The 24,184-nt window shown below is 36.7% G+C and overlaps 1 protein-coding gene across 1 annotated transcript; it reads left to right on the forward strand.

The window, feature by feature from the left end:
• Positions 1–648: 648 nt before the first annotated feature.
• On the forward strand, positions 649–24,104 carry PSMA3 (proteasome 20S subunit alpha 3). Its single transcript, XM_007192929.2, has 11 exons — positions 649–773; positions 4,225–4,307; positions 10,628–10,751; positions 13,420–13,521; positions 13,600–13,673; positions 15,710–15,782; positions 17,481–17,546; positions 20,433–20,479; positions 22,321–22,388; positions 23,496–23,560; positions 23,966–24,104. Exons 1-11 carry the CDS (start codon positions 753–755, stop codon positions 24,008–24,010), a joined length of 768 nt encoding a protein of 255 aa, XP_007192991.1. The 5' UTR covers positions 649–752; the 3' UTR covers positions 24,011–24,104.
• Positions 24,105–24,184: the final 80 nt, after the last annotated feature.

The raw sequence follows: 24,184 nt of genomic DNA on the forward strand, positions 1-24,184 counted from the left end.
TGTTGCCTATTTCTTCCCACTGAATGTAAATGTCTCCTTCACCGTTTTATCAGCCAGCAGTATTTAACTGAGTACTTGGGACATATAGAGCTCAACAAATAATAGTTAATCAGTCTTATCCTTAATTCCACTAAATAGAGTCACACTCAAAAAGAGTACTAATGCTTCTGTAAAATTCCGACCTGAGCTTAAAGGTGAAACCCTTAGAGCGCAAGTTCCTTCTTTTTTGTTAGAATAGGTGGATGAAGGGGATGCCGTCAATATACTGGTTTAGAACCAGGCCGGCAAGGGTGGAGGGAAACCCTCTCCCCTACCGTTTTCTCTGGTCTTTGTAAGAGTATAAGAACATCTCTCTGCTTTACTCTAAGAAAGAATTAGGCAGCGAAAGAGAGGGATAAAAGATAAATAATAATTCCTAGGAAAAGGAATGGCGCCGCTCCTCAAGCCACCCGAAAACTTAGTTTCTCAACGACACTCAGGATCGAAACCTGACTGTCAGAAGAAGTAAGAAGCAGTATCCTACCTAACCCCACTTCTAATGCTTCTGCACATGCGCGTTGCCCCCCACTCGCATCCCCTTCCTTTTCCCACAATCCTCTGTTCCTGGGCTGAGGCCACAGGAACGAGCCACAGAGAAGGCTATTGGTGGAAAGAACAGCCAATGAGAGAGCCTGTTACTAGTCTGCGTGCTGCGGTGTAGGGGGATCGCTTTAGACCCTGAAGACCTAGGCGTCCCAGTGGTTTTAAGCACGATGAGCTCAATCGGCACTGGGGTGAGTTCGTTGTCTCTCGGCGTGATAGTCTAGCATAAGGATTAGCGTGGGAAGGGAACGCGGATGGACCGCGAGGGGTGCGCCGACTCGGGGTGCGCCGACTCGGGGTGCGCTGGTACTTCCTGGAGGCAGGTGGGCCGCTTCCAGTTGCGCGGTGGACCGGCGGTCTTTCCGACGCTGATTGCTAGGCCCGCGTCTGCAGTGACCGTGGCTTGAAGCTTCTCAGCTCAGGTGTGGCGGGCTTGCCGCGCAGCAGTTAGATTTGGAGCCGCTTTGGGTTGCTGAGTCACTTTCTTTAGTCGCTTAGGGAAACCGAAAGTGGAAACTCGTGGGGCCTGAAATTGTGTGAGTGAAGGGTTTGGGCGACAGCCTCTTGAGAACCACTGAGGCAAGGCGGCTTGAGAGTCCAGGATCTGAGACACCGCTTTCCAAGGAACCCCTTTGCAGTTCCTGGGGTGCTGCTGCCTCACGGGGATTCTCTGTCTTCGAGTGTGGTGATGGACCGCTCTGTATGAGTCCCTGGAGCCTTCTCAGAACTGATAAGAAAAACAGTCTAAAAAGCGGAATCGGAAGAATCCTTTTCATTTTTCCTTTGTCTCAGCTTTTCCTGTACAAATTACTTAACAGCACTATGAGTTGTCAATACCGTTAAGCCTTTAAATGGTTAGCTACAGGCTTAACCGCTTCTGACTTTGAAGGGACAGACAGTTCAGGATTTTGGAGTTGGATTTGTTAACTTTTTCGGCCTACTACTTTCCTTTGTCAAACGTACTGCATATATGCAATCTTCTGCTTACTCCTTTTATGTATTTCTCCATGTAGAAAATACAGTTTTTGTTTAGAAATATTTATTGGTGGTTTCCACTAGAGGCATTGAATAAGGGGTTCTCAGTTCATTTTATACTCCTACTGTGCACAAGACTTTTATACTCACCATTAGGCCCAAATACTGGTTTTCCGAGTTTGATAATACGCAACTTATACTTGGAATGGTTTAATCCATTCGGTTATGAGATGCTAAGATTGTCATACCGTTTTTGGATTAGTTGATGCTCAGTAATGCCTGTTGTAGCAAATTGGCTTTGCAACTACATTAATATTATCTTAGATTAATAGTGTTCTAAAGGGTTCTACAAACCCTTTAAAAATATTTGATAATATAACCAGGTGAGATATTTCGGTATTACAGTGGTAGAGTTAAGGATCTTCATTTAACAAATAACAAACTGAGACCAGGAAGCACCACTGTTGAAGACTTATCTCCTGTCTTTACTTGTCCCAAGAACTCCGGATATGAAGACCTGTCTTCTTGACATTTCTCTCCACTTGATTAATAGCCATTTCAAATGACATGTCCAAAGTAGATCTCTGGGTTTTCTTTTTCCCTTGCCATTTTGCATCTCCTACAATTTTCATTTCGGTGAATGGGCCAGTTCTAGTTGCGCAAATGAAAAAAAATCTATGATGCACTTTTAATTTCTTTTTTACTCTACTCCTAGAGCCAATCCATTAGCAAGTTTTTTTTTTTTTTAAATTTTATTTATTTATTTATTTATTTATGGCTGTGTTGGGTCTTTGTTTCTGTGCGAGGGCTTTCTCCAGTTGGGGCAAGTGGGGGCCACTCTTCATCGCGGTGCGCGGGCCTCTCACTGTCGCGGCCTCTCTTGTTGCGGAGCACAGGCTCCAGACGCGCAGGCTCAGCAACTGTGGCTCACGGGCCTAGTTTGCTCCACGGCATGTGGGATCTTCCCGGACCAGGGCTCGAACCCGTGTCCCCTGCATTGGCAGGCAGATTCTCAACCACTGCGCCACCAGGGAAGCCCAAGGTTTTTTTGATTGTACCCTCCAAAGAGAACACCTTCCACCTCTTTTTCTCTAGTCTTAAGACACTACCTTTGGAATACTTAATCTCTGCTTCCACTCTTGTTCCCTCTATAATTAATTTTCCAGATGAACAATGTTTTAAAAAAATTAGACATAACCTCTGCCCCCTTCCCCCCAAACTCCAATGACTTTCTGTTGGATTTAGAATAGAAATGTAAACTTCCTACTCCAGCCTAAAAGACTTAACATAGCTTGGCCCGTATATGCCTCTGATATAGTTTACTCTTCTGTTTACCACTTATGGTGCTCAATATACAGTGGCCTTATTTCTTTTTCTTATTGTGCTCAGCTTATTTCTACCCTAAGGTCTTTTTTTTTTTTTTTAAACATCTTTATTGGAGTATACTTGCTTTACAATGTTGTGTTAGTTTCTGCTTTATAACGAAGTGAATCAGTTATACATATGTTCCCATATCTCTTCCCTCTTGCATCTCCCTCCCTCCCACCCTCCCTATCCCACCCCTCTAGGTGGTCACAAAGCACCGAGCTGATCTCCCTGTGCTATGCGGCTGCTTCCCACTAGCTATTTTACGTTTGGTAGTGTATATATGTCCATGCCACTCTCTCACTTTGTCACAGCTTACCCTTCCCCCTCCCCATATCCTCAAGTCCATTCTCTAGTGGGTCTGTGTCTTTATTCCCGTCTTACCACTAGGTTCTTCCTGACTTTTTTTTTTTCCCTTAGATTCCATATATATGTGTTAGCATACTGTATTTTTTTTTCTTTCTGACTTACTTCACTCTGTATGACAGACTCTAACTCCATCCACCTCACTACAAATAACTCAATTTCATTTCTTTTTATGGCTGAGTAATATTCCATTGTATATATGTGCCACATCTTCTTTATCCATTCATCCGATGATGGACACTTAGGTACCCTAAGGTCTTTTATGCCAAATACCAGGACGCTCCTCCTCCATATCCTAAATGACTAATTACTTGTTATTAATTCTAGCTTAGCCTAAATAACTTAATATAATTGCCCCCGCAATGCCTTACTTGATCAGGTAGTCTGTGGTAGTCCCTGAGACTATCACTTCACCCTGTCTTATTTTCATCATAGTACCTTTTCTGATTTACTGCTGTGCCTTCAGCTCCTAGATTTGTTCGTGGTCTGATTTTTGAAGATGAAGGACTTCTAGAATGAGTAGTCTTTGTATTTCCTTATAGTGACTAACATATAATAGATGCTTATTAAATGTCTGAATGCTAAATGATGTGTCCAAGGTCCCTCAGTTTCTTAGTGCCACAGCTATGAATTAAAATGCTCCAATGCTGTTTCTACCATAGCAGTTTTTTCAGAAATGAGCCATTTTCTGTGTGGGAAAAGTTCTGACTTGATGCAGGACTTGTATCCATTGCTTTTCTAGCAGAAATCTAAAGTGTATAACTTTGTCTTAGCTTCTGTTGCTGCTCTGACATGCTTCCCCTTTCTCTTTAAAGCAAAATCTTTGTTGAGATTTAACACACATTTCTGATGTGTAAGCCATTTAGGAAAAAAAGTGTAAGGTTATTACTGCCAAAGATACATCATTATAAGCTTATTATTGCCTTTTCCTCCTAGTATGACCTGTCAGCCTCTACATTCTCTCCTGATGGAAGAGTTTTTCAAGTTGAGTATGCTATGAAGGCTGTGGAAAATAGTAGGTAAGAAATATTGTTTTACTTGAAATTAGCATGTTTTAACCAAGTATTAAATGTCTTCTTTTCTATATTTTTGGTAATTAGGGTTTGTTATGTTACTTTGGCACAGAATAATATATGCCCTAAAATAATCTCCATTTATTAGTCATTTCCAGATCTCTCTTTAGGTCAGATCTTTCCATGTGCCTATATTTCCAGTTGACTCCAGAATTATCCACTTAGACATTCTGCCAAGTCTCAAATGAAGTGCATAAAACCAAATTCATCATCTTTGCTAGCCCTTTTTTCCTTTTTCAAATTCCTGATATATATCATTGTTTTCCTTGGCCATTAGGATTGTGACTTTACTGTCTGATCTTTTATTTCCTTGTGTTTTAAATGTCCTGTGCAGGTGGTCACATGATCATCTCAGCAGGGATGTTTTTTATTTTTCTCTTCTGCTGCCATACTCCAAAAGGTGTAGGATCACTAAGATATTTTCCTGTTGGACTTACTTCCTTCACTCTGTCTTTTTTTGTTTAGAGTAATTCACTAAAATGATCCCTTGCCACCACTATAACATCTTAGTTGAATTACTGGCTTATTGACAAATTCTCTGAGTCTTATATTGAAGAATATTTGCAATCAGTTATATGATCATTTTTTTAAAAAATTTTTAATTTTTTTATACAGCAGGTTCTTACTAGTCATCCATTTTATACACATCAGTGTATACATGTCAATCCCAATCTCCCAATCCATCACACCACCACGCCCACCCTCCGCCGCTTTCCTCCCTTGGTGTCCATACGTTTGTTCTCTACATCTGTTTCTCATATATGATCATTTAAAAAAAAATCATTTCTAATTGAACATAGTCTGCACAAACTGGTTTCATTTTTAATTTTTTTTAATAGGGTTTGTTTATTTATTTATTTATGGCTGCATTGGGTCTTCGTTGCTGCGCACAGGCTTTCTCTAGTTGTGGCAAGCGGGAGCAGCTCTTCATTGCGGTGCCTGGGCTTCTTGTTGCGGTGGCTTCTCTTGTCATGGAGCACAGGCTCTAGGCGTGCAGGCTTCAGTAGTTGTGGCATGGGGGCTTCAGTAGCTGTTGCTCACGGGCTCTAGAGCACAGGCTCAGTAGTTGTGGTGCATGGGCTGAGTTGCTTAGTTGCTCTGTGGCATGTGGGATCTTCCCGCGCTAGGGCTCGAACCCGTGTCCCCTGCATTGGCAGGCAGATTCTTAACCACTGAGCCATCAGGGAAGCCCCTTTAATTTTTTTTTATTGAGGTATAGTTAATTTACAATGTTGTGTTAGTTTCAAGTGTACAGCTCAGTGATTCAGTTATATATATATATAAATAATCATTGTATTTTTGATTCTAAAGCAGCTTTGGGATGAAATAAAGGACTTAAAAAATTTTGTTCATGACATCTCATTCAGATCTCTCAAAAAAATTTTTTTAGGCCTACTAAACAAATTGGTGTTGGTGTTTGGGCTCGGTGTTTTCATTATAATGAAAACCTGTGTAGTAGGGAAATGTTTCCAGAATTTTAGAAAAGTCCACGTGTAGATGTAGTTTTTTCACTTTCTACTAGTATCTTCGATATTTGATTATGGAAGTTTCATGAGGGTAGAGACTGTAACTGGGCTTTGCATGTGCTAGCACGTAGCCCTCAGTAGTTACTGAATAAATAAATGTTCATTTTTTGTTCCATTTTCTGGGTGGTAGAAAGAAGGTATGTGGATTTCTAATGGTTTATGAAATAGTATTTTAAAGTTTTTGAGCAAAAATACGTTTTAAGTCTTCTTACAGGATTTGTTAATGAAGCTAGTAGATTCTGTGTTTAAATGTATTACTATAGATATTGTTACTTACAAACTGTCAGTATCTGATAATATAATAGAAGTAAGGCTGTTAAGAATTTTAGGCTGCACTGTATTTGTCGTTGTGTACAAGGCCTGAAAGAGTTCAGAAGAGTCAAATTCAAGAAAAAAGTTGACAATAAAAAAATTAAAAAATTAAAAAAAAAATGAAAGCAAATAAGTGTGCTGGGAAAACTGGACAGCTACATGTAAGAGAGTGAAATTAAAACATTTTTCCACACCAGACACAAAAATAAACTCAAAATGGATTAAAGACCTAAAAGAAAAAAAAAGAAAAAAAGAAGTTGACACATTTTTTTTCCTGTTGGTAAAAGAAGACAGGCTCATAGGCCAAGGAGCTGGAGAAAGACTTGAGGAAGTCATTGTTTTTCTCTTCCTCCTTAGCATTCTTGCATTTTCATGGGTGTAAAAAACTGGTGGGAGATGTCTTGACTAAGAGAAAAACTGGAGATACATTTTGAAGTCATCTGTAACCCAGAAAATTGAGACTAGGCTGTGAGGATCTGTGTATCTTAGCAATTTGTTTTCTATAAAGTATTTCTAAATATGGTTTAAAACAGTTACATTTAAGCAAACTTGAAGAAATATAATTTTAAAAAATGGAAACATTAAAAATGAATGTATTTTTTTTCTGCATAAAGAAAAATTACTAGGAAAGTTCCTCTTTTAAAGGGATCTGTGTAACTTGGTATGATGGAATACTGGATGAGGATCAGAAGATGTGAATTTTTCTCCTAGCTGCTGCCTAATGGTAATATTATATAGGTTTCCACTATTCAGTCCTCTGAATGTTACTTTTCTGTCTGTAAAATTGGGATGTGGACATCTAACCTAACTACTTCACATACCTTACTATAAGAATGAAATTTGAAAATGTTTGTTTTGTGGGCACAGAAAGTAGAAAATAGAAAAATTACATATGAATTTTCTTACGAGTCTGGCATATAAACTGATAGTTAGAAAACATTTAACCAAATAATTTGATATGATTATATTCCTGCATTAAAAAGAGATAAATTCTTTAAAAAAATTTATTTATTTTATTATTGTTATTTTTTGGCCATGCCTGTACAGCATGTCAGATCTTAGTTCTCCAACCAGGGATCAAACCCGTGCCCCCTACAATGGAAGCGTGGAGTCTTAACCACTGGACTGCCAGGGAAGTCCTGGAGGTAGAAGTTCAATCTCGGGAATTTAGAAGGCAAATACTTTTGAGTACCTGTTACGTTAAGCATAGGAACTACCAAAACAAATAATTGACATATAAGTGAATACTTAAAAACATTTTATTAAAAAAAAATATATATATATCATGATCAAAACTATTTTATAAAAGTACGCTCCTAGAAGGTAATATGCAAAAGGAAAAAAAGGGGTAAAATTATAATCTTTCCCTTTAGCCTCATTGAGGAGACAATATATGAAAGGAAGATTGTGCAACATAACTGAAAGCCTAGATTGTTTGGAACAAAAATGTACACAAAATTTTGGCCTTAGGACCCCTTTATACTTGGGGAAAAAAATCACTGAGGACCTTGAAGAACATTTAATTATGTAGGCTGTAGGTTCTATCAATATTTAACATCACCCCGAAGAGCATTTATTTATGCAGGTTCATCAATATTTACCATATTCGAAATTAAAACTGAAAAATTAAAAATACTTATAAATTCATTTAAGTAACAGTAATAAACACAGTTGCATGTTAACAAATAATTTAAATTAACATTTATTAAAATATTTGAGGAACATTAATAACATTTTTAATGCAAATTACTTTTCCAAAACATAGAAAAAAATGTAGTGAGAAGAGTGGCATTGTTTTACATTTTTGTAAATCTCAATAATTAATTGAATCTTAATAAAAGAGAGTCTCATATCTCCTTCTGCTTCAATATGTTGTTACTTTTGTTGGAGCTTGTGAAACAAACAGGCTTCATTTGGATAGTAGCTGGAAAAGTGAGGAGTATTTTAATAGCATTATGCATGTTGTTTTTTGATACTATACCAAAACTGGACAAATGTTAGTTTCTTAAAGATTAGTTGCAGAGTGGAGTCTGAAAACTTAACAATGAACTTTTTCTACTTTTACATTAAAATCTGTTGGGCTGTCTTACACTTTGCATGTTTTACCTGTCAGCATTGTGAGTTGGTCATTTGGAAAATATTGGTTCACTGAATTATAACAGAGCTTCCAAATTCGACATATTTCATTATAAACTATCAGAAGCATCACAATTGTTAATATCACCACCAATCTGTTTATTAAAGTTTTGGGAAGCAGACAAGCTCACAGTGGTGAATATGTTTTCTAAAATTCCAATTCATGCTTGAGAACTCAAATTTTATCACTGGCAAGAAAATTTTGTCATTTGTTTACCTTGAAGCAACAGGCTCACTTTGTTCATTTTAGAAAAAAAGTCTGCCACACACCTAACTGGAAATAACCACAGTTATTATTCTTTGATGATAAAAACAGATGTTCCATGAAAAAATTCACAACTCAAAACAGTTTTATCAGTGCTTTTTCCTTTAGGCAACCATTGTATTTTGATGTACAGCAGAAGTACTTTGACTACCTTGCATTTCGTTAGGATAATAAAAAGACAGGTACTCAAGGATTGATACCCAATAAAATTAATTACTGCTTTATCAGGACATTCTTAACTAAAAATGGCTTTGTTTTAAACTGTGAGAGCGTAGCAATGAAGAATACAATGATTAGTAGTTTACTGCTGCCATTTGCTGTTACTGCCCTATTTGTTAAAGTGCCAGCGGTTTTACCCACCAGTGCTTCTGTACCATTGGTGCAAACATCCACACAGTGGAAAAAGGCAAATGATGTCTTTATATATATATATATATATATATTTTTTAATTTTTTGGCCGTGGCATGTGGGATCTTATACTTCCCTGACTAGGGATCGAACCTGTGCCCCCTGCAGTGGAAGCGTGGAATCTTAACCACTGGACTGCCGGGAAGGTCCCGTCTTTGTATTTTTATGAAAATAACTTTGACCTCACAAACCACACTTTTAGAACTTTTAGTTTAGAAAAAAGAATGTTTTAGATTCTGAAAGGTGAGGAAGATGATGAGTTGGAATAACTGGGAACGGCTACCTGAGGCTATTCACGTGAATTTGCAAAAGTTTGTGGAAATTTATTTAAATGGGCAGTGGTGAGGAGGAAGTGTATTCTAGTACCCAGGATAACCGCAATAAAGACAGAAAAGCAAATTTGAACATTAAGGTGTTTGAGGGGTGACAGTGAGGTTGAATTTGGTAGAGCACAAGACCTCTATAACAGGAAACTGAATTTGCTAGATGGGCTTTGCAGATTCTTGGGGAGTTCTGAAAGCTGGGCCAAGGAGTTTAAACTTGAAAAGATACCTGAAGTGTGGGGGAAGGAGTGTCTGAAATTCTTTACATATTTGTGCATGTGGCTCAGCTCATTTTTCTGGTTGTTTCTCTTTGTTAAAAGAATTAGAAGATTAAAGTAATTCATGTATTTTCATCTTGAAATGGCAATGTATAATTTCTCCACATTTTACTTCAGATTATTTTTTGATTTACTTTGTTTTAAACAGTTGTACAAAATGTTTATTCTTTTAAACTTATTGTAAGCAACACATGGTTATTGCAGAAAAAGCAAAAGAAAGAAAAAGAATTATAATCTTTGCACCGAGATTAGTCACTGGTAACTTTTTAGTTTATATGTAGCCTGTCTTTTGTATGCATATTATGCACCATTTTTTTTTTAAATAAATTAATTTTTTTGGCTGCGTTGGGTCTTCGTTGCTGCATGCAGGCTTTCTCTAGTGTGGTCAGCGGGGGCTACTCTTTGTTGTGGTGCGCAGGCTTCTCATTGCCGTGGCTTCTCTTTGTTGTGGAGCACGGGCTCTAGGCGCATGGGTTTCAAGTTGTGGCACATGGGCTCAGTAGTTGTGGCTTGCGAGCCCTAGAGCGCAGGCTCAGTAGTTGTGGCGCACAGGCTTAGTTGCTCCGCGGCATGCAGGATCTTCCCCGCCCAGGGCTCGAACCCGTGTCCCCTGCATTGGCAGGAGGATTCTTAGCCACTGCGCCACCAGGGAAGCCCTTACATACCATTTTTAATGCACATGACTTTAGTCGGCATTTGTTATAAGATGGCTAATATATGCTAGACACTGTGCCATTTGGTACATATTTTGTTGGCATCTTTTTTCATTTACGTATTAATATCTTTCCATGTCATGATATGAGATTTTTTTGGGTCACATGATTATTTATATGGATCTAATTCATCACATTTTAGGCTGTTTGCCCTTTCTAGTTTTCAAATGTATTTATTTTAAAGACTTGATATGCTTTAAGAAACAAATTTGCCTGTTTTTGTGGGTTTTTTTTTTTAAACTTGGGTTTACAAAGTTTCTTTTATTTTCAGTTAAAAAAATTGATTTTCTTCTACTTGTTTCAGTACAGCTATTGGAATCAGATGTAAAGATGGCGTTGTCTTTGGGGTAGAAAAATTAGTCCTTTCTAAACTTTATGAAGAAGGTTCTAACAAACGACTTTTTAATGTTGATCGGCATGTCGGAATGGTAAGGTTGCATTTAAAAATGTTCCTTTTTGCCTTGTCCAGTTTCTTGTGAAGTAACTAATTGGAATATATTAAAATGTGATTGTTAAGAACCCATTTAATACTGTAGCATTGAGGCAGAAACAGCAGAGAGCAGCTACAGAAGTAATCAGAAAGTTACTGGTTTGTGAACAGCTCACTGTGTAAAAGGAAGGTAGCATTCTTATTGTATAACCTGATAGGAGATAGATATGAAAAACCAAGTTGCCTTAAGAAAAGGCGGGGAGGGCGGAGGGGGCAAGAAGTATGGGTAAAAAAGAAATCTTGGCAGCATAGATCAATGAAGGTACATGCTTGAGAGGCAATGAATCTTTGGCTTTTTGTATCCTTTCTGGGGATCACTGTTACACTGAAGATGTTATCAGAAAGAGAAGACCTTTATAGTAAGGTGGAGCATCAGGAAAGGATGTCTGATGAAGGGAAAAGTGAACACATGCTTTTTAGTAGCTTCATAAGCATCACTGTATTTATTTCATGCAGCTGGTACCTTGAGTGACTGCTTTGCACAGTTGCAGGCCAAGACAGATACATTACTGGTATATACTGAAGTCATCCTATATAGATGTAAGACTTTCTTCAGTAAGAACAACAATCCAAAAAAAAGAAAAGAAATGATTTTTAACTTTGCTTCAAGGAAGAAAAGAGAACACCTGTGTGCTAGGTACTATGCTAGTTCTTTACATAAATTATCTCATTTAATCCTGACAACCCAGTGCAAGTAATATTAATCCCCTTTTTACAGATGAGAAAAAGACTCACAGGTGGTAAAGAAATATGCTGGGATTCATACTTGGGTCTGCATGGTCTATGTGTTACTCTAGAGCCCATTCTGCAGGGTGAGATCCTATAGGATCCACTCATTCTGCTGAAATACCAGTAGCTTTGTTATTTCTAAATGAGATGTGTTACAAACACAAAAAGAACTAGCAAAATATAGCCAGTAAACTATAAAGCTACAGATAAAATTTTTTTTTTTTTTTTTGCTTCTTCAGATATTTTTTTCTGAACTTGTTTTCTCTCCTGAACAAATTTATTATTGCCAGTGAAACTGGTATGTTTTCTTGAAACTTGCCAGATTGTAACCTAGCTGGTATGAGGTAGTGAATCCTGCTTTCTTTCACTGAAAAAAACTTTAGATAGGTATATTTTGGAAAAAAATCATATATGCTTATAAGCACTTTAGTGATGGAAAGAATTTTATCATCCTAGAATTTTCACATTTGTCCCATTTGTTATTTAAAGCCAGGAAACTGATGACATTCGTTACAGCTGGAAATTGGCAAAACATTAGACATTGAACAGGGCTGGAGAAAATGAAGGATTAATACTCTGTCTCCACGTGATCTGATAAATTTTTAGACTTCACAGTGGGTTTTATCCAAAGCAATGGAAGATTGTTTAAATGGTGAAAATTACTACCTGGGTATCCTTGTGGAAGTTATTCTAAACAACAGTTTTCTAACCTGCAAAACTATGGTGGTAATAGTACCTACTTTCACGTATAATTATGTAAAATGCTTAGCATGTAATGAATGATCAATAATATGTTAAGGATTTTCATCATTATTACTATTACTAGGTAGCAGTAGAAAAAAGGCTATTAAAAATTTTGATAGTACTTATTTTTAAATTCTGCAAATCTTCTGTGCCACTGGTTCCAAGTACCCATAAGTGTTTCAGTAGTTTTTTCTGTTTTCATGGCTTCCCTAGACCAAAAGAAATACCCCGTGGTTCTGTTTATTAATATATGTAGGTCTAACAACTAAGTGGTTGTGTCCTAAAAACTTAGTAGCTGTAAAAACAAAACAAAAACAAACTCACCACATACAGCAAAATAAAAATATTTTTATTTTTAAACAATCAGAGTTAACTAATGTGTACTGCACAACTCCTTAAACTTCGGAATTGGATTAGATGCCGCCCCCCACCTCCACCCCATTTCCTGTTCCGCACTGTTTTTTGCACAGTACTTACTTTATATCACGGCAACCCAGCTTTTCAACGAGCGGATGGCAGTAAAAGGAATGTAGAATGATCTAATGTTGAAACCATTAACTACTTCAACATATGTTTCCCCCAAACTTAAAATGCCCCACAACTCTGAGTTCACTATAGTGCTCTGGGATGTCTCAGCACGTGGGTTGGTAATTGCAGTTCTAAGCCACCAGATTTGTGGTTTGTCATGTTTTGGTTTGGCGTTACAATTTATTAGTAAGCTGAAAAAGGAATTTGAGCTTGTGCCTTTTAGATGAAAACTTTTAATAACTTTTTGAACACAGAATGGCTTTAAATAAAGGATCAGTTCTAACCAAAACGAATGGTTTTATTCTTTTTTGTTGTTGTTTTGTTCTTTATAATGAAGTGGCGAATGGGGAGACATGGAGGTTTTTCTGAATGTGATCAATGGACAAAACAATGTAGTCACACTTGGGAAATTTCCAAATTCTAATCACGTACTCAAGCATCAAAATGCCAGAATGCCTTGTAAAGAAAGACCTTTAAGCCAAACAGATTTATTCTAATGGTGATACTTGTTAAAAATATCAAATAAGCCTGTAATAATTACATACTTTCCTTGATTTGTGATAGGAATGTTATCTACTGAATTGGTACTTTTTTTTTTTTTTCAGGCAGTAGCAGGTTTGTTGGCAGATGCTCGTTCTTTAGCAGACATTGCGAGAGAAGAGGCTTCCAACTTTAGATCTAACTTTGGATATAACATTCCACTAAAAGTAAGCTGATAACATGTTGAAGAGACTTTGGAACAGAAAGAGAAGAGTATTAATAAGCTTTTCTGTTTTTCCCCACAGCATCTTGCAGACAGAGTGGCCATGTATGTACATGCCTATACACTCTACAGTGCTGTTAGACCTTTTGGCTGCAGGTATGAAATTTACTGAGATATTCAGTGATATCTGTACTGTAGGTATTTGTTTTCTCAGAATCAGATTAGCCTTTTACACCCTTAAAAAATGAAGTATCGTCAAGAAGTATTAGGGCAGTGATTAAATAAAATGATGTACATAAAAATAAAAACTTTGAAAAATGAAAGACTGTGCAGATTTGGACAGGATAAAACACAGAACTCATAGTAATATTTTAATCTAATTATAATAAATTCTCTGGAGGAAGGTGGTCAAAAGGTATATAAACTTTTTTTAAAATTATTTTTGGCTGCGTTGGGTCTTTGTTGCTGTGCAGGGGCTTTCTCTAGTTGCAGCGAGAGGGGGCTACTCTTCGTTGCAGTGCATGGGCTTCTCATTGCGGTGGCTTGTCTTTGTTGTGGAGCACGGGCTCTAGGCACGTGGGCTTCAGTAGTTGCGGCACGTGGGCTCAGTAGTTGTGGCTCACGGGCTCTAGAGCGCAGGCTCAGTAGTTGTGATGCACGGGCTTAGTTGCTGCTCCGTGGCATGTGGGATCTTCCAGGACCAGTGCTCAAACCCGTGTCCCCTGCATTGGCAGGCGGATTCCCAACCACTGTCCCACCAGGTAAGTCCCAAAAGGTATATAAACTTTTAGTTTAAGATAAGTAAGTACTAGGGATGTAATGTACAATATGATGACTATAGTTAACACTGATGTGTGATAAAAAGGAAAATTTTTAATATAGTAGATCCCTTAGAGTTCTCAACAAAAGGTGGAAGTTCTTTTTCTTTTAATTGTATCTATATGAGATGATGCATGTTAACTAAACCTATTGTGCTAATCATTTCACAGTGTATGTAAATCAGACCATCATGCTGTGCACCTTACATTTATATAGTGATGTATGTCAATTATTTCCCAATAAAACTGGGGGAAAAAATTCTCTGGAACTAAACCCAAACATTTTCAGGAAATGGCAAACTGATTTTAAATATATTCCATGTTGTTACTATTTAGTAGCCAATTATACTGACACTTCAGTTTTCTCATTAGTTTCCATCTGATACACTTTAAGCAATAGGTCAGATGTTCTTAAATGGGATGTGGCTGTTACAGTATTCTGCACATGAAATGATAAGGCTGGTTTCTTTTCTACTTGTAATTTCAAAAAATCAGTAATTCATATGATTTTTTAATACCCTAATTTTAATTTGTTGAGCATAAAAAAATGCATTGAACCAATTTTCCTGCAATTTTTATTGCAGGAAAATAAATGGAGGAATACCGGGGAATAGCCAGAAAAGAATGAAGGGTGGAACAAGAGTTTTAGGTAGTTTCAGTGTATTCACATCAGGAATTTTGTCCCCTTGGCTTTTTCATGTTTATTCCTTTAGCTTTTGGGCCCCCTTATTACTTGTCCATCTATCAGTACTCCTTTCTCTCCACTGCTATCCTCTCAGGAAAGTTTCATCAGAAAGTTTAATACTAAGCAAAGGCACATGAATTTTGAACATTTTAAAGTATATACTAGTTTTTATCCAAATTACATTATCAAAGTGCTTACTATGAGTTATATGGGTATTAGTAAATGTTTGTCTTAGAAAGTACAATTGCATTTTTATCACAGTACTTTTTATTTTTTAAATTTTATTTTTTTTTAATAAATTTATTTATTTTTGGCTGCATTGGGTCTTCGTTGCTGCACGCGGGCTCTCTGTAGTTGCGGCGAGGGGGGGCTGCTCTGCGTTGCGGTGCGCGGGCTTATTGCGGTGGCTTCTCTTGCTGCAGAGCACGGGCTCTAGGCGCGTGGGCTTAAGTAGTTGTGGCTTGCGGGCTCTAGAGCGCAGGCTCAGTAGTTGTGGCGCATGGGCTTAGTTGCTTAGTTGCTCCGTGGCATGTGGGATCTTCCCAGACCAGGGCTCGAACCCGGGTCCCCTGCATTGGCAGGCAGATTCTTAACCACTGTGCCACCAGAGAAGCCTTATCACTGTATTTTTTAATGCTTTTCTGGTATTAACAACCATGGTTTAAAATTACTAATTTACTTTTCTGTAGTTTCATGTTAGGGTCTTACAGTGTGAATGATGGTGCACAACTCTACATGATTGACCCATCGGGTGTTTCATATGTGAGTAGTTTTGAATCATCTGAAATTCTATTTCTAGTTTAATGGTCTCTCATTAGCACTTAAATCATATATTTGGCTTATATGAGGTTTCTTTAATATTCATTCAAGGAAGGTAACAATTTTTCTTGTTTTAACATTAATGACAATAACCTATGGATATGAGGCAGAGGAAAGATCTGTGGCTTTTTTGTTTTCTGGCCGAGCCATGCCACATGCAGGATCTTAGTTCACCCAGCAGGGATCGCCCCCTGCATTGGGAGTGTGGAGTCTTAACCACTGGACCATCAGGGAAGTCCCAGATTTGTGGCTTTTAATACGCTATTATAGAAACTGCATAGTGAACATAAAATTTTGAGTATGTGCCATTTCCTTTATTACAAATATTAGCAGTATCTTAAAAATGAATGTAAAAGTGAATGTAATGCCGTCCCTTTTAAAGTTTTGTTTTTGTTGGTTTTTTTTGGCTGTGCCACATGGCTTGTGGGATCTTAAGTTTCCCACCCAGGGATCTAACCCAGGTCCATGGCAGTGAAAGCCTATGTCCTAACCACTGCGCCACCAGGGAATTCCCCAATTCCCTTTTTTTTTTTTTTTTTTAAATTTTTATTTATTATTTATTTATTATGTTTATTTTTGGCTGTGTTGGGTCTTCGCTTCTGTGTGAGGGCCTTCTCCAGTTGCGGCGAGTGGGGGCCACTCCTCATCGCGGTGCGCGGGCCTGTCACTATCGCGGCCTCTCTTGTTGCGGAGCAGAGGCTCCAGACGCTCAGGCTCAGTAGTTGTGGCTCACGGGCCCAGTTGCTCCGCGGCATGTGGGATCTTCCCAGACCAGGGCTCGAACCCGTGTCCCCTGCATTGGCAGGCAGATTCTCAACCACTGCGCCACCAGGGAAGCCCCCAATTCCCTTTTAAAAAAGGATTTCAAGTGGGATTTCTTGGACCTTTCTCTAATTACCTTTTCTTAAGTGTCTTCTGAGATTTTTATGGTTTTTATTATACTCATTAAAAAAAATGAAGGCTCTTTATGTTTTGTCATTATACACAGGTTACACAAGTTAAAAAAACCTTTACAGTATAAATTAGGGGATTCCCTGGCTGTCCAATGGTTAAGGACTCCGTGCTCTCACTGCTGAGGCCCCAGGTTCAGTCCCTCGTTGGGAAACTAAAATCCCACAAGTCGTGCTGGTGTGGCAAAAAAAAAAAAAGTGTATATATATATATATATATATATATATATATATATATATATACACACATATATACACACACACACACAATTCATATGTATATATCAATTTAAAAAAGGCTTATTTAACTCTTAGGAATTATTTCTTTCTCTCAGAAATAACTTCATTTCCATTGTCAGAATGCTAAAATTTTTTCTATTCCTGTCCTCAGAAATGCTTCTAGTTCATGAAGTGTATATACATAATGACATAATTTGTTTCTCTTTGGATATACTTCTTGAAAATAATACAGATTATTCTAGATTTAAGTTAGATATTTTAATTTTTTTGAGTCCCTTGATGGTCATTAAAATGTCTTTTGACTATATTTCTTCAGATGTGCTTTTGAATGTCATTTAACAACCTTTCATTTCATTAACCTTTAAATAAAAACAGTAGTCATTAATGACTTATGATAGTATATTAATTTAATACTACATATGTATTTCTGGTGTATGTTCTTTTTAAATAGGGTTATTGGGGCTGTGCCATTGGCAAAGCCAGACAAGCTGCAAAGACAGAAATCGAAAAGCTTCAGGTAATACATACATATTTACTGCTTGAAATTTTGCTACAGCATTATCCTCATGTGGTGAAGTTTTATCGCCACAAACTAAACCTTTGACTCCAAGTGTGGTTTGCCGTTTTGAGTAGAGCTTTCTGAAGCTGCTAGGTGGCTGAGTAGGAAAGCTGCTAGCATATTACCTGGACAGTTGGGTCATGGATCCCTTTATGATTTTGGCTTAATCCAAAAAAAATGCTAACAAATTTTCATGTAATGTCACAAAATCCTTGAAGCCCATTCATGGAGCCCTGTGACCCTTAGGCTGAGAACTCTGCTCTTTTACTGTATCATTTCTTCCATCTGGAAAACAGCTTTTGTCTATGGAAGTCTTACACATTAAGAGTCTGTGCTCCTTTGCTTCTCTTTCCTTTTTGTTCCTAGCTAAATAGGGCATGGGAACCCATCATCTACTAGTGTGAAAAAGGTTTCTTAAAAATTTGCTGGCTTTCCTTTTAGCCATAAAATGATCAACTTAATATTGAAACAGTACCAACTCTTCATTGCTTATCAGAAACTTCCCTAAAAGACAGGCATATGATTCATCAGCATTTTGGTAAATCACAGTGAGAAAAAATTTTATATACATTTAAATATTAATGCTGTACTGGAGCCTTGCTCAACTAATTAACTTATTCAGCTTATTTAAGGCTAGGTCCTAGAAAACATTTTTTTAGTGCTTGGAATTTAATGCCAAGTTCTAGACCTATAAAAGCCTAATTTATGTTTGGTATTTTAGTATTGATAAAATTGCAAAAGGACCTTGAGATCACTTAGCCCAAGTCCAGCCCTGGGTTAAACACACTGGCTAGAGTCATAGAATATTGCTTATGAACAATTCACAGACCTAATAACTCTTAGACCATTGTTCTTTTCCATCATATACTCCCTGGTTTGTGCTAAGTTCCTGTCTTCTACTCTCTTCTCTTTTGCTTTCATCTCTCCTTAGTATTATGTGGAAATTTGAAAATAGAGTGTTTAGTACAATTATCCTTTTGTCTGTGGTTAAATCCTAGCAAGGAATGGGAATACTAACAAATCGTACCTAAGAATTGAGAACGATTACTTCTATTGAGGAACATATACACTTAATGATGAAAACATATGCTCTAAATCAGAGGTTAGCAAACTGGCCCACTGCCTGCATTTTTTTTTTAAAGTGAAGTATAGTTGATTTACAATGTTGTGCTAATTTCTGCTGTACAGCAAAGTGATTCAGTTATACAAATACATTCTTTTTTTATATTCTTTTCTATTATGGTTTATCATAGGATATTGAATATAGTTCCTTGTGCTGTACAGCAGAACCTTGTTTATCCATTCTGTATATAATAGTTACATCTGCCAACCCCAACCTCCCACTCCATCCCTCCCCCAGTCCCCTCCCCCTTGGCAACCACAACTCTGTTCTCTGTGTCTGAGTCTGTTTTTGTTTCATAGATAAGTTCATTTGTGTCATATTTTAGATTGCACATATAAGTGATGTCATATGGTTATTTGTCTTTCTCTGACTTAACTTCACTTTGATAATCTCTAGTTGCAGTGCTTTTTAAAGTTTTATTGAAACCCAGCCACATTCAGTCTCTGGCTTTTGCCCTAGTACAACAGTGGAGTTTAGTTGGTGACGGGGACCAAAGACCATATCCCAATAAGTCTAATAAAATATTTACTACTTGGCTCTTTACAAAAAGAGTTTGCCAACCCCTGCATTACTCTGGTCTGCTTTTCTGCTTGTGTTCTGTTTACCAAGAATATAATTTTATGAAATAAACTTTACCAACATATGTAAAATATTTTTGACATTTAAGATGTATCTTTTCAAGTTTGTTTAGGTTTGTCTTTGTATGTTACAATTAATATACTAAATATAGAACTTAACTTGTAAGGGCAAAAGTACAACAAAATATCTCCATCTAGATTGAGTGAACAGTTGTTATTTTCCAATATTTTACCTATTTGTATGAGCTGGGGCATCAAGATTTCTAAATATAAAAAAAATACTAAAAAAAAAAAAAAGCCTAGATACACAGTAATTCAATCACCTGAAGTCTGGACTGCTGTATGACTATTCATTATTTTTTGCCATTTTCCATTCTCCTCCACATATCCAGAATATGAACACCAGTTTGCTCTTTGTTTGATTTTGTCAATTGTGTTCAGAAACACATATACCTAAAATAAATTTTGCATTGGTTACTTCCAGTACCTGTAGTACAGCAGACTTTTCTGCTGGGCATTTAAGGGCTGTTTTTCTACCCTGATTTCCAAATGTTCACTTTTGCTTTGTGCAGTTCATTTATCTTCCTCAAAATCAAATCAAATCCAACTATGTTCTAAGACTCCACTCAGATCTTGGTTCTTCAAAGCTTTCCCTGACATTTTGTATTTCTGTCTTGAACAGTTTCATGAGGGACAATTTATTTCACTCCTTCGCCCCCCTCTAGAATATAGAAGGTATTCGTGGTTTGTTTGCATTTTATTATCCTGAATTGGCTATAAAGAAGAAAAGAAAAAACATTTCTTTGCTAATGTTTTAAATGTCAGGATCTGCCTGTGAATAAATTCATAAAGGAATCTAGATTTTTATAAACTTTAATATTTTTCACAAAATTAGTGGTGCCCAAGGGTTGTCCAGAATATGTTTTGGCATAATCATTAAAAAACATTACACTGTGAATAAAAAACTTTGGTTCTGGTCTTTTTGTATTTCAGGTTATTTTCCTTGGTTTTATATCTGAGAATCTATCTCAGGAGCATGGGGTTACTGATAAAAGTTGTAGAAAGAATCTGAAAAGTTAACACAAGTGGAAAGCGTTCTTCTTTGAATCATAACATAATGAATATATATTTTATTTTCTGTAGATGAAAGAAATGACCTGCCGTGATGTTGTTAAAGAAGTTGCAAAAATGTAAGTTGAAATTTTCCTTAGCATTGACAAAAATATTTCACTTGACCTTACCTTATACATTAATCCTAAGAGGCCATTTTGTTTGGAAATAACTTGTTGCGTAAGTTTTAGAAGGTGAATCCAACATTCTCAGAAGGCTCATTAAGGAGAATATCCATATTTCAGGTGACAGTGAATAGGATGGGGAAAAATAGCTTTTGACAAATATACTTCTGTTCAGGTGGCAGAATTCTAGAATAGGAGGATATAGTGAACCTCTAGGGACTTCATTTGATAGCTCCCGACTTCTTAAGTCTCACAAGTCCCAATAATATTAACCTTAGCTTACAACTTTAAGGTCTACAGCTAAAGTTGTAACAAGATGAGAAGAGCAGTATTTCAAAACATCTAGAAATAGCTGAAGAAAGCCTGAAGTAGTTCATATTACAGTAACAGTAAGCAACAACAAAGCCAGTAAAGCTCAGTGACCGTGCTTCAAAGTCCATGATTTTTTTTTACATCAAAGAATGCAGGCATTTGGTATTTCAAAAAATCTAATAAAATGCTGGTGTTGCAGCCAGCTTTTCAGAGTTAAAAGTAATAAATGTAATATTCCAGAGAATTCACAGAGAATTCTAACTATTCCACATTAGAACTACATGAACATGGTCTAGTCAGCATTTTGTGCACGTGTCTCAGGTTTTACATATCTAATAACACATACAAGGAAAAAAAAGTCTTGGAGGGCTCTATTATATAATAATAAATATACTATTTGAATGGTACCCTTAATCTCTATACTGATGGTTGTAGCAAAGTATTAAAATCACAAGTGTTTTATAATTTTGTACTAACCGTCCACCACTCCTGCTACCCTCACTCCCCACCCCCCCTTTACCATGAGACCCTTCCCCCCATTCCAGTTGTGAAGAAGCAGAATCCATTCCATTCTATGACTGTCAGTTAAGGGGACACTGGCAACTAACATATAATAGAACTAGTTAAAAAGTAAATAATCCTCATTGAATTGCACAGCAGTTTAACACGATAACTCAATTTCCTTCGCTGAGAAGTCTTCTGGAAATCAGTTATTCTCGCACCTTTTATGTTTAGATGTAACACTAGACTAATTTGTTCCGTGTAGGAAAGCCATCCCTTTATCATTTAATAAAACGGAGCACTATGCTTCTTTTACTTAGTTCTAGCAATTTTAAGGTGCTTTCTCAAAGCAAGGCTTTAGGAATACTCTCCAAATTACTTTTGTTACTTTGTTGTGTAAGATGGTGGAAAGTATAAAATAAGAAAGCTTTGCTCTGATACTTACTTTGTTTTTACTTCTACTTTAATATGTTGTGTGACAGTGCCTCCTTGGTGGTGGCAATTTGTCATGTACTGTTTGAAGGCCAGGTTAAGGGACATACCTTAAGGGGTTTAAAAATATTCCTGCCAAGAAGGTGCAGAACGAAGAGACCACTAATTGTAAACTAATGGATTAGTTTGTTTTTTAAAAAAATCAAGTTAATGAATGGAAAAAAATATACTGAAAAGGCGCATAGGGAATGATGGCCTTTTCCCATTTGAATATACGTTCCTTAGGAGCTATCTTTTTCAGGTATGTCTCTAAAAGAATGTATCAAAATAAACAACTTGGGTTGTAAAGGTGTAAGGTATATTGAATCCTTTGTAGTGAGTGTTTAATTTTTTTATCAGTCCTAGTGTAATTTTCATAATATAGACTATATATAATGTGTGTATAATTTTATAGATACTTATATTAGGGATGGCTGTTCTAATTTGCTGAGCTGGGTGCATGAACTATGTATGTAGACCAAATGAATGTTAATGTCCTCTTTCTGTTCTAGAATTTACATAGTACATGATGAAGTTAAGGATAAAGCTTTTGAACTAGAGCTCAGCTGGGTTGGTGAAAGTAAGTTATTTTTCTACATTTATTTGCTCTCAGAGTCATCTGTACCAAACCTAATTTACTACTGGGTGCCTTATTTTTTTCTTAAAAAAAAAAAAAAATTAGTAATGGTGTATACACATATAAGAGTACACAAATAACAAATGAATTGATAACTGTCACAACATGGATACATTCTTGTAAATACTGCTTTGGTCAACAAGTAGACCAGCCCCCCCAGATCACCCCTTAGGCTTCTCCCCAGAGGTAACCACTATCCTGAAAACACCATAGTTCTTGGCCTGTTGTTGAATTTTATATAAATGGAATTAGACATTATGGATTCTTTTGTTCATTTCTTTTCACAAAATTATATTTGTGTAAATCAGTTGTGTTGTTACATACAGTAGTATTTTTGTTCATTTGACTTGCTGTACAGTGTTCTGTTGTCTGAAAATAACACTTTATTCATCTCCTCTTCTATTGTTACACCGTTCGTTAGGCACTTTCCAGTGTTTGTTTACTGTAAAATGAACAGTGCAGCTGTGGACGTCTTGTACATCTATTGTGGTACACATATGTAGTAGCATTTTAGAAATATATGTTAAGAGTGGAATTGCTGGGTCATGAAATATGCACACATTCAACTGCAATATTGGCCACAATGTGTTCTGACCACTGGGTGCCCTTCTAATACAAACAGAGGCAGAACAAATTTAGGAGGTACTCTCTTTTTGAAGGAAAAGCTCTGCTTAATAATTGACTAAAGTTGTGAGTAGTTTGTTTACTTTTTTTGAAACATCCATTGCATATTTTAAAAAAGAATTACTGGGAAATCACCTTTTTTCTTTCTAGCATGGCAACTGTAGGGCTTCAAGGACAGGTTTTAAAATCTAACCATGCTGTGAATGAATGCTCAGGACTTACAGCATCAGGATAAATCTTAGCATAATGTGTTCTTTATAAGAGCTAAATTTGGGCAGATTTAATATCTTATGTAGGGAAAACACACAAAGATGAGTTCAAAGAATCTGGTATTACACTTGTAGATTGGCTAGATTATATGGTAGTTGCAAATCACAATTACAGTCCTCGTTTTTAATTCATTTAAATATATGGCTTAATTTACAGTAACTAACGGAAGACATGAAATTGTTCCAAAAGATATAAGGGAAGAGGCAGAGAAATATGCCAAGGTAAGCCACAGCATGAAAACGATTCTAGCTAAAGATATGGAGATACGTTGAATTCTATTAAATAACCCTTAAGCATTGAGCTGAACTAAAGGATGAAAACTTTCTAGGTTATCCTCAATGGGGATAAAGTTGCCCTGGTTCCAAAAAAATTTTTTTTGTGCATGTGAAAATGGCAAAGTTTTTTCAGGACATTTAATGCTTTCATATTGTGTGTATCCTATCAAGAATATAGACATTGATTGTTACAGCAAGATGTACTTAGTTACCCTTTTCTTTACTTGAATGTCTTATTCTAAACCAGTGTTCATTTTCACTTACAAAGAATTTTAATGACAGGTGCTTAATTAGATTCAGGCTGTTACAGCAATGCTAAAAATTGATTTTAAACACTTTTCTCTTTAACAGGAATCTTTGAAGGAAGAAGACGAATCAGATGATGATAACATGTAACATTTACTTCATTTACTTCTATTTAACTATTTAGCCCTTCGGATTAATACATACCCACTGACCAACTTTCATTAAATCTTTGTCTTGTAACGACTGAAGTTTGGTTAATATCTGCTTGACAAAATTGGTGGGGGTAGCTGAGCACATATTTATTCAGCATTAGGATGTTGCTTT

The sequence above is a fragment of the Balaenoptera acutorostrata genome, chromosome 3, assembly GCF_949987535.1.
Source record: "Balaenoptera acutorostrata chromosome 3, mBalAcu1.1, whole genome shotgun sequence".
Classification (NCBI taxonomy): domain Eukaryota; kingdom Metazoa; phylum Chordata; class Mammalia; order Artiodactyla; family Balaenopteridae; genus Balaenoptera; species Balaenoptera acutorostrata.

Excerpts from the sequence above, each read along its gene's own strand:
- PSMA3 (XM_007192929.2), top strand. The coding sequence starts at position 753 with ATGAGCTCAATCGGCACTGGG. Across the intron at positions 13,674-15,709 it reads GTTAGACCTTTTGGCTGCAG|TTTCATGTTAGGGTCTTACA; the intron begins GTATGAAATTTA and ends ACTTTTCTGTAG. Across the intron at positions 20,480-22,320 it reads GTTAAAGAAGTTGCAAAAAT|AATTTACATAGTACATGATG; the intron begins GTAAGTTGAAAT and ends TTTCTGTTCTAG.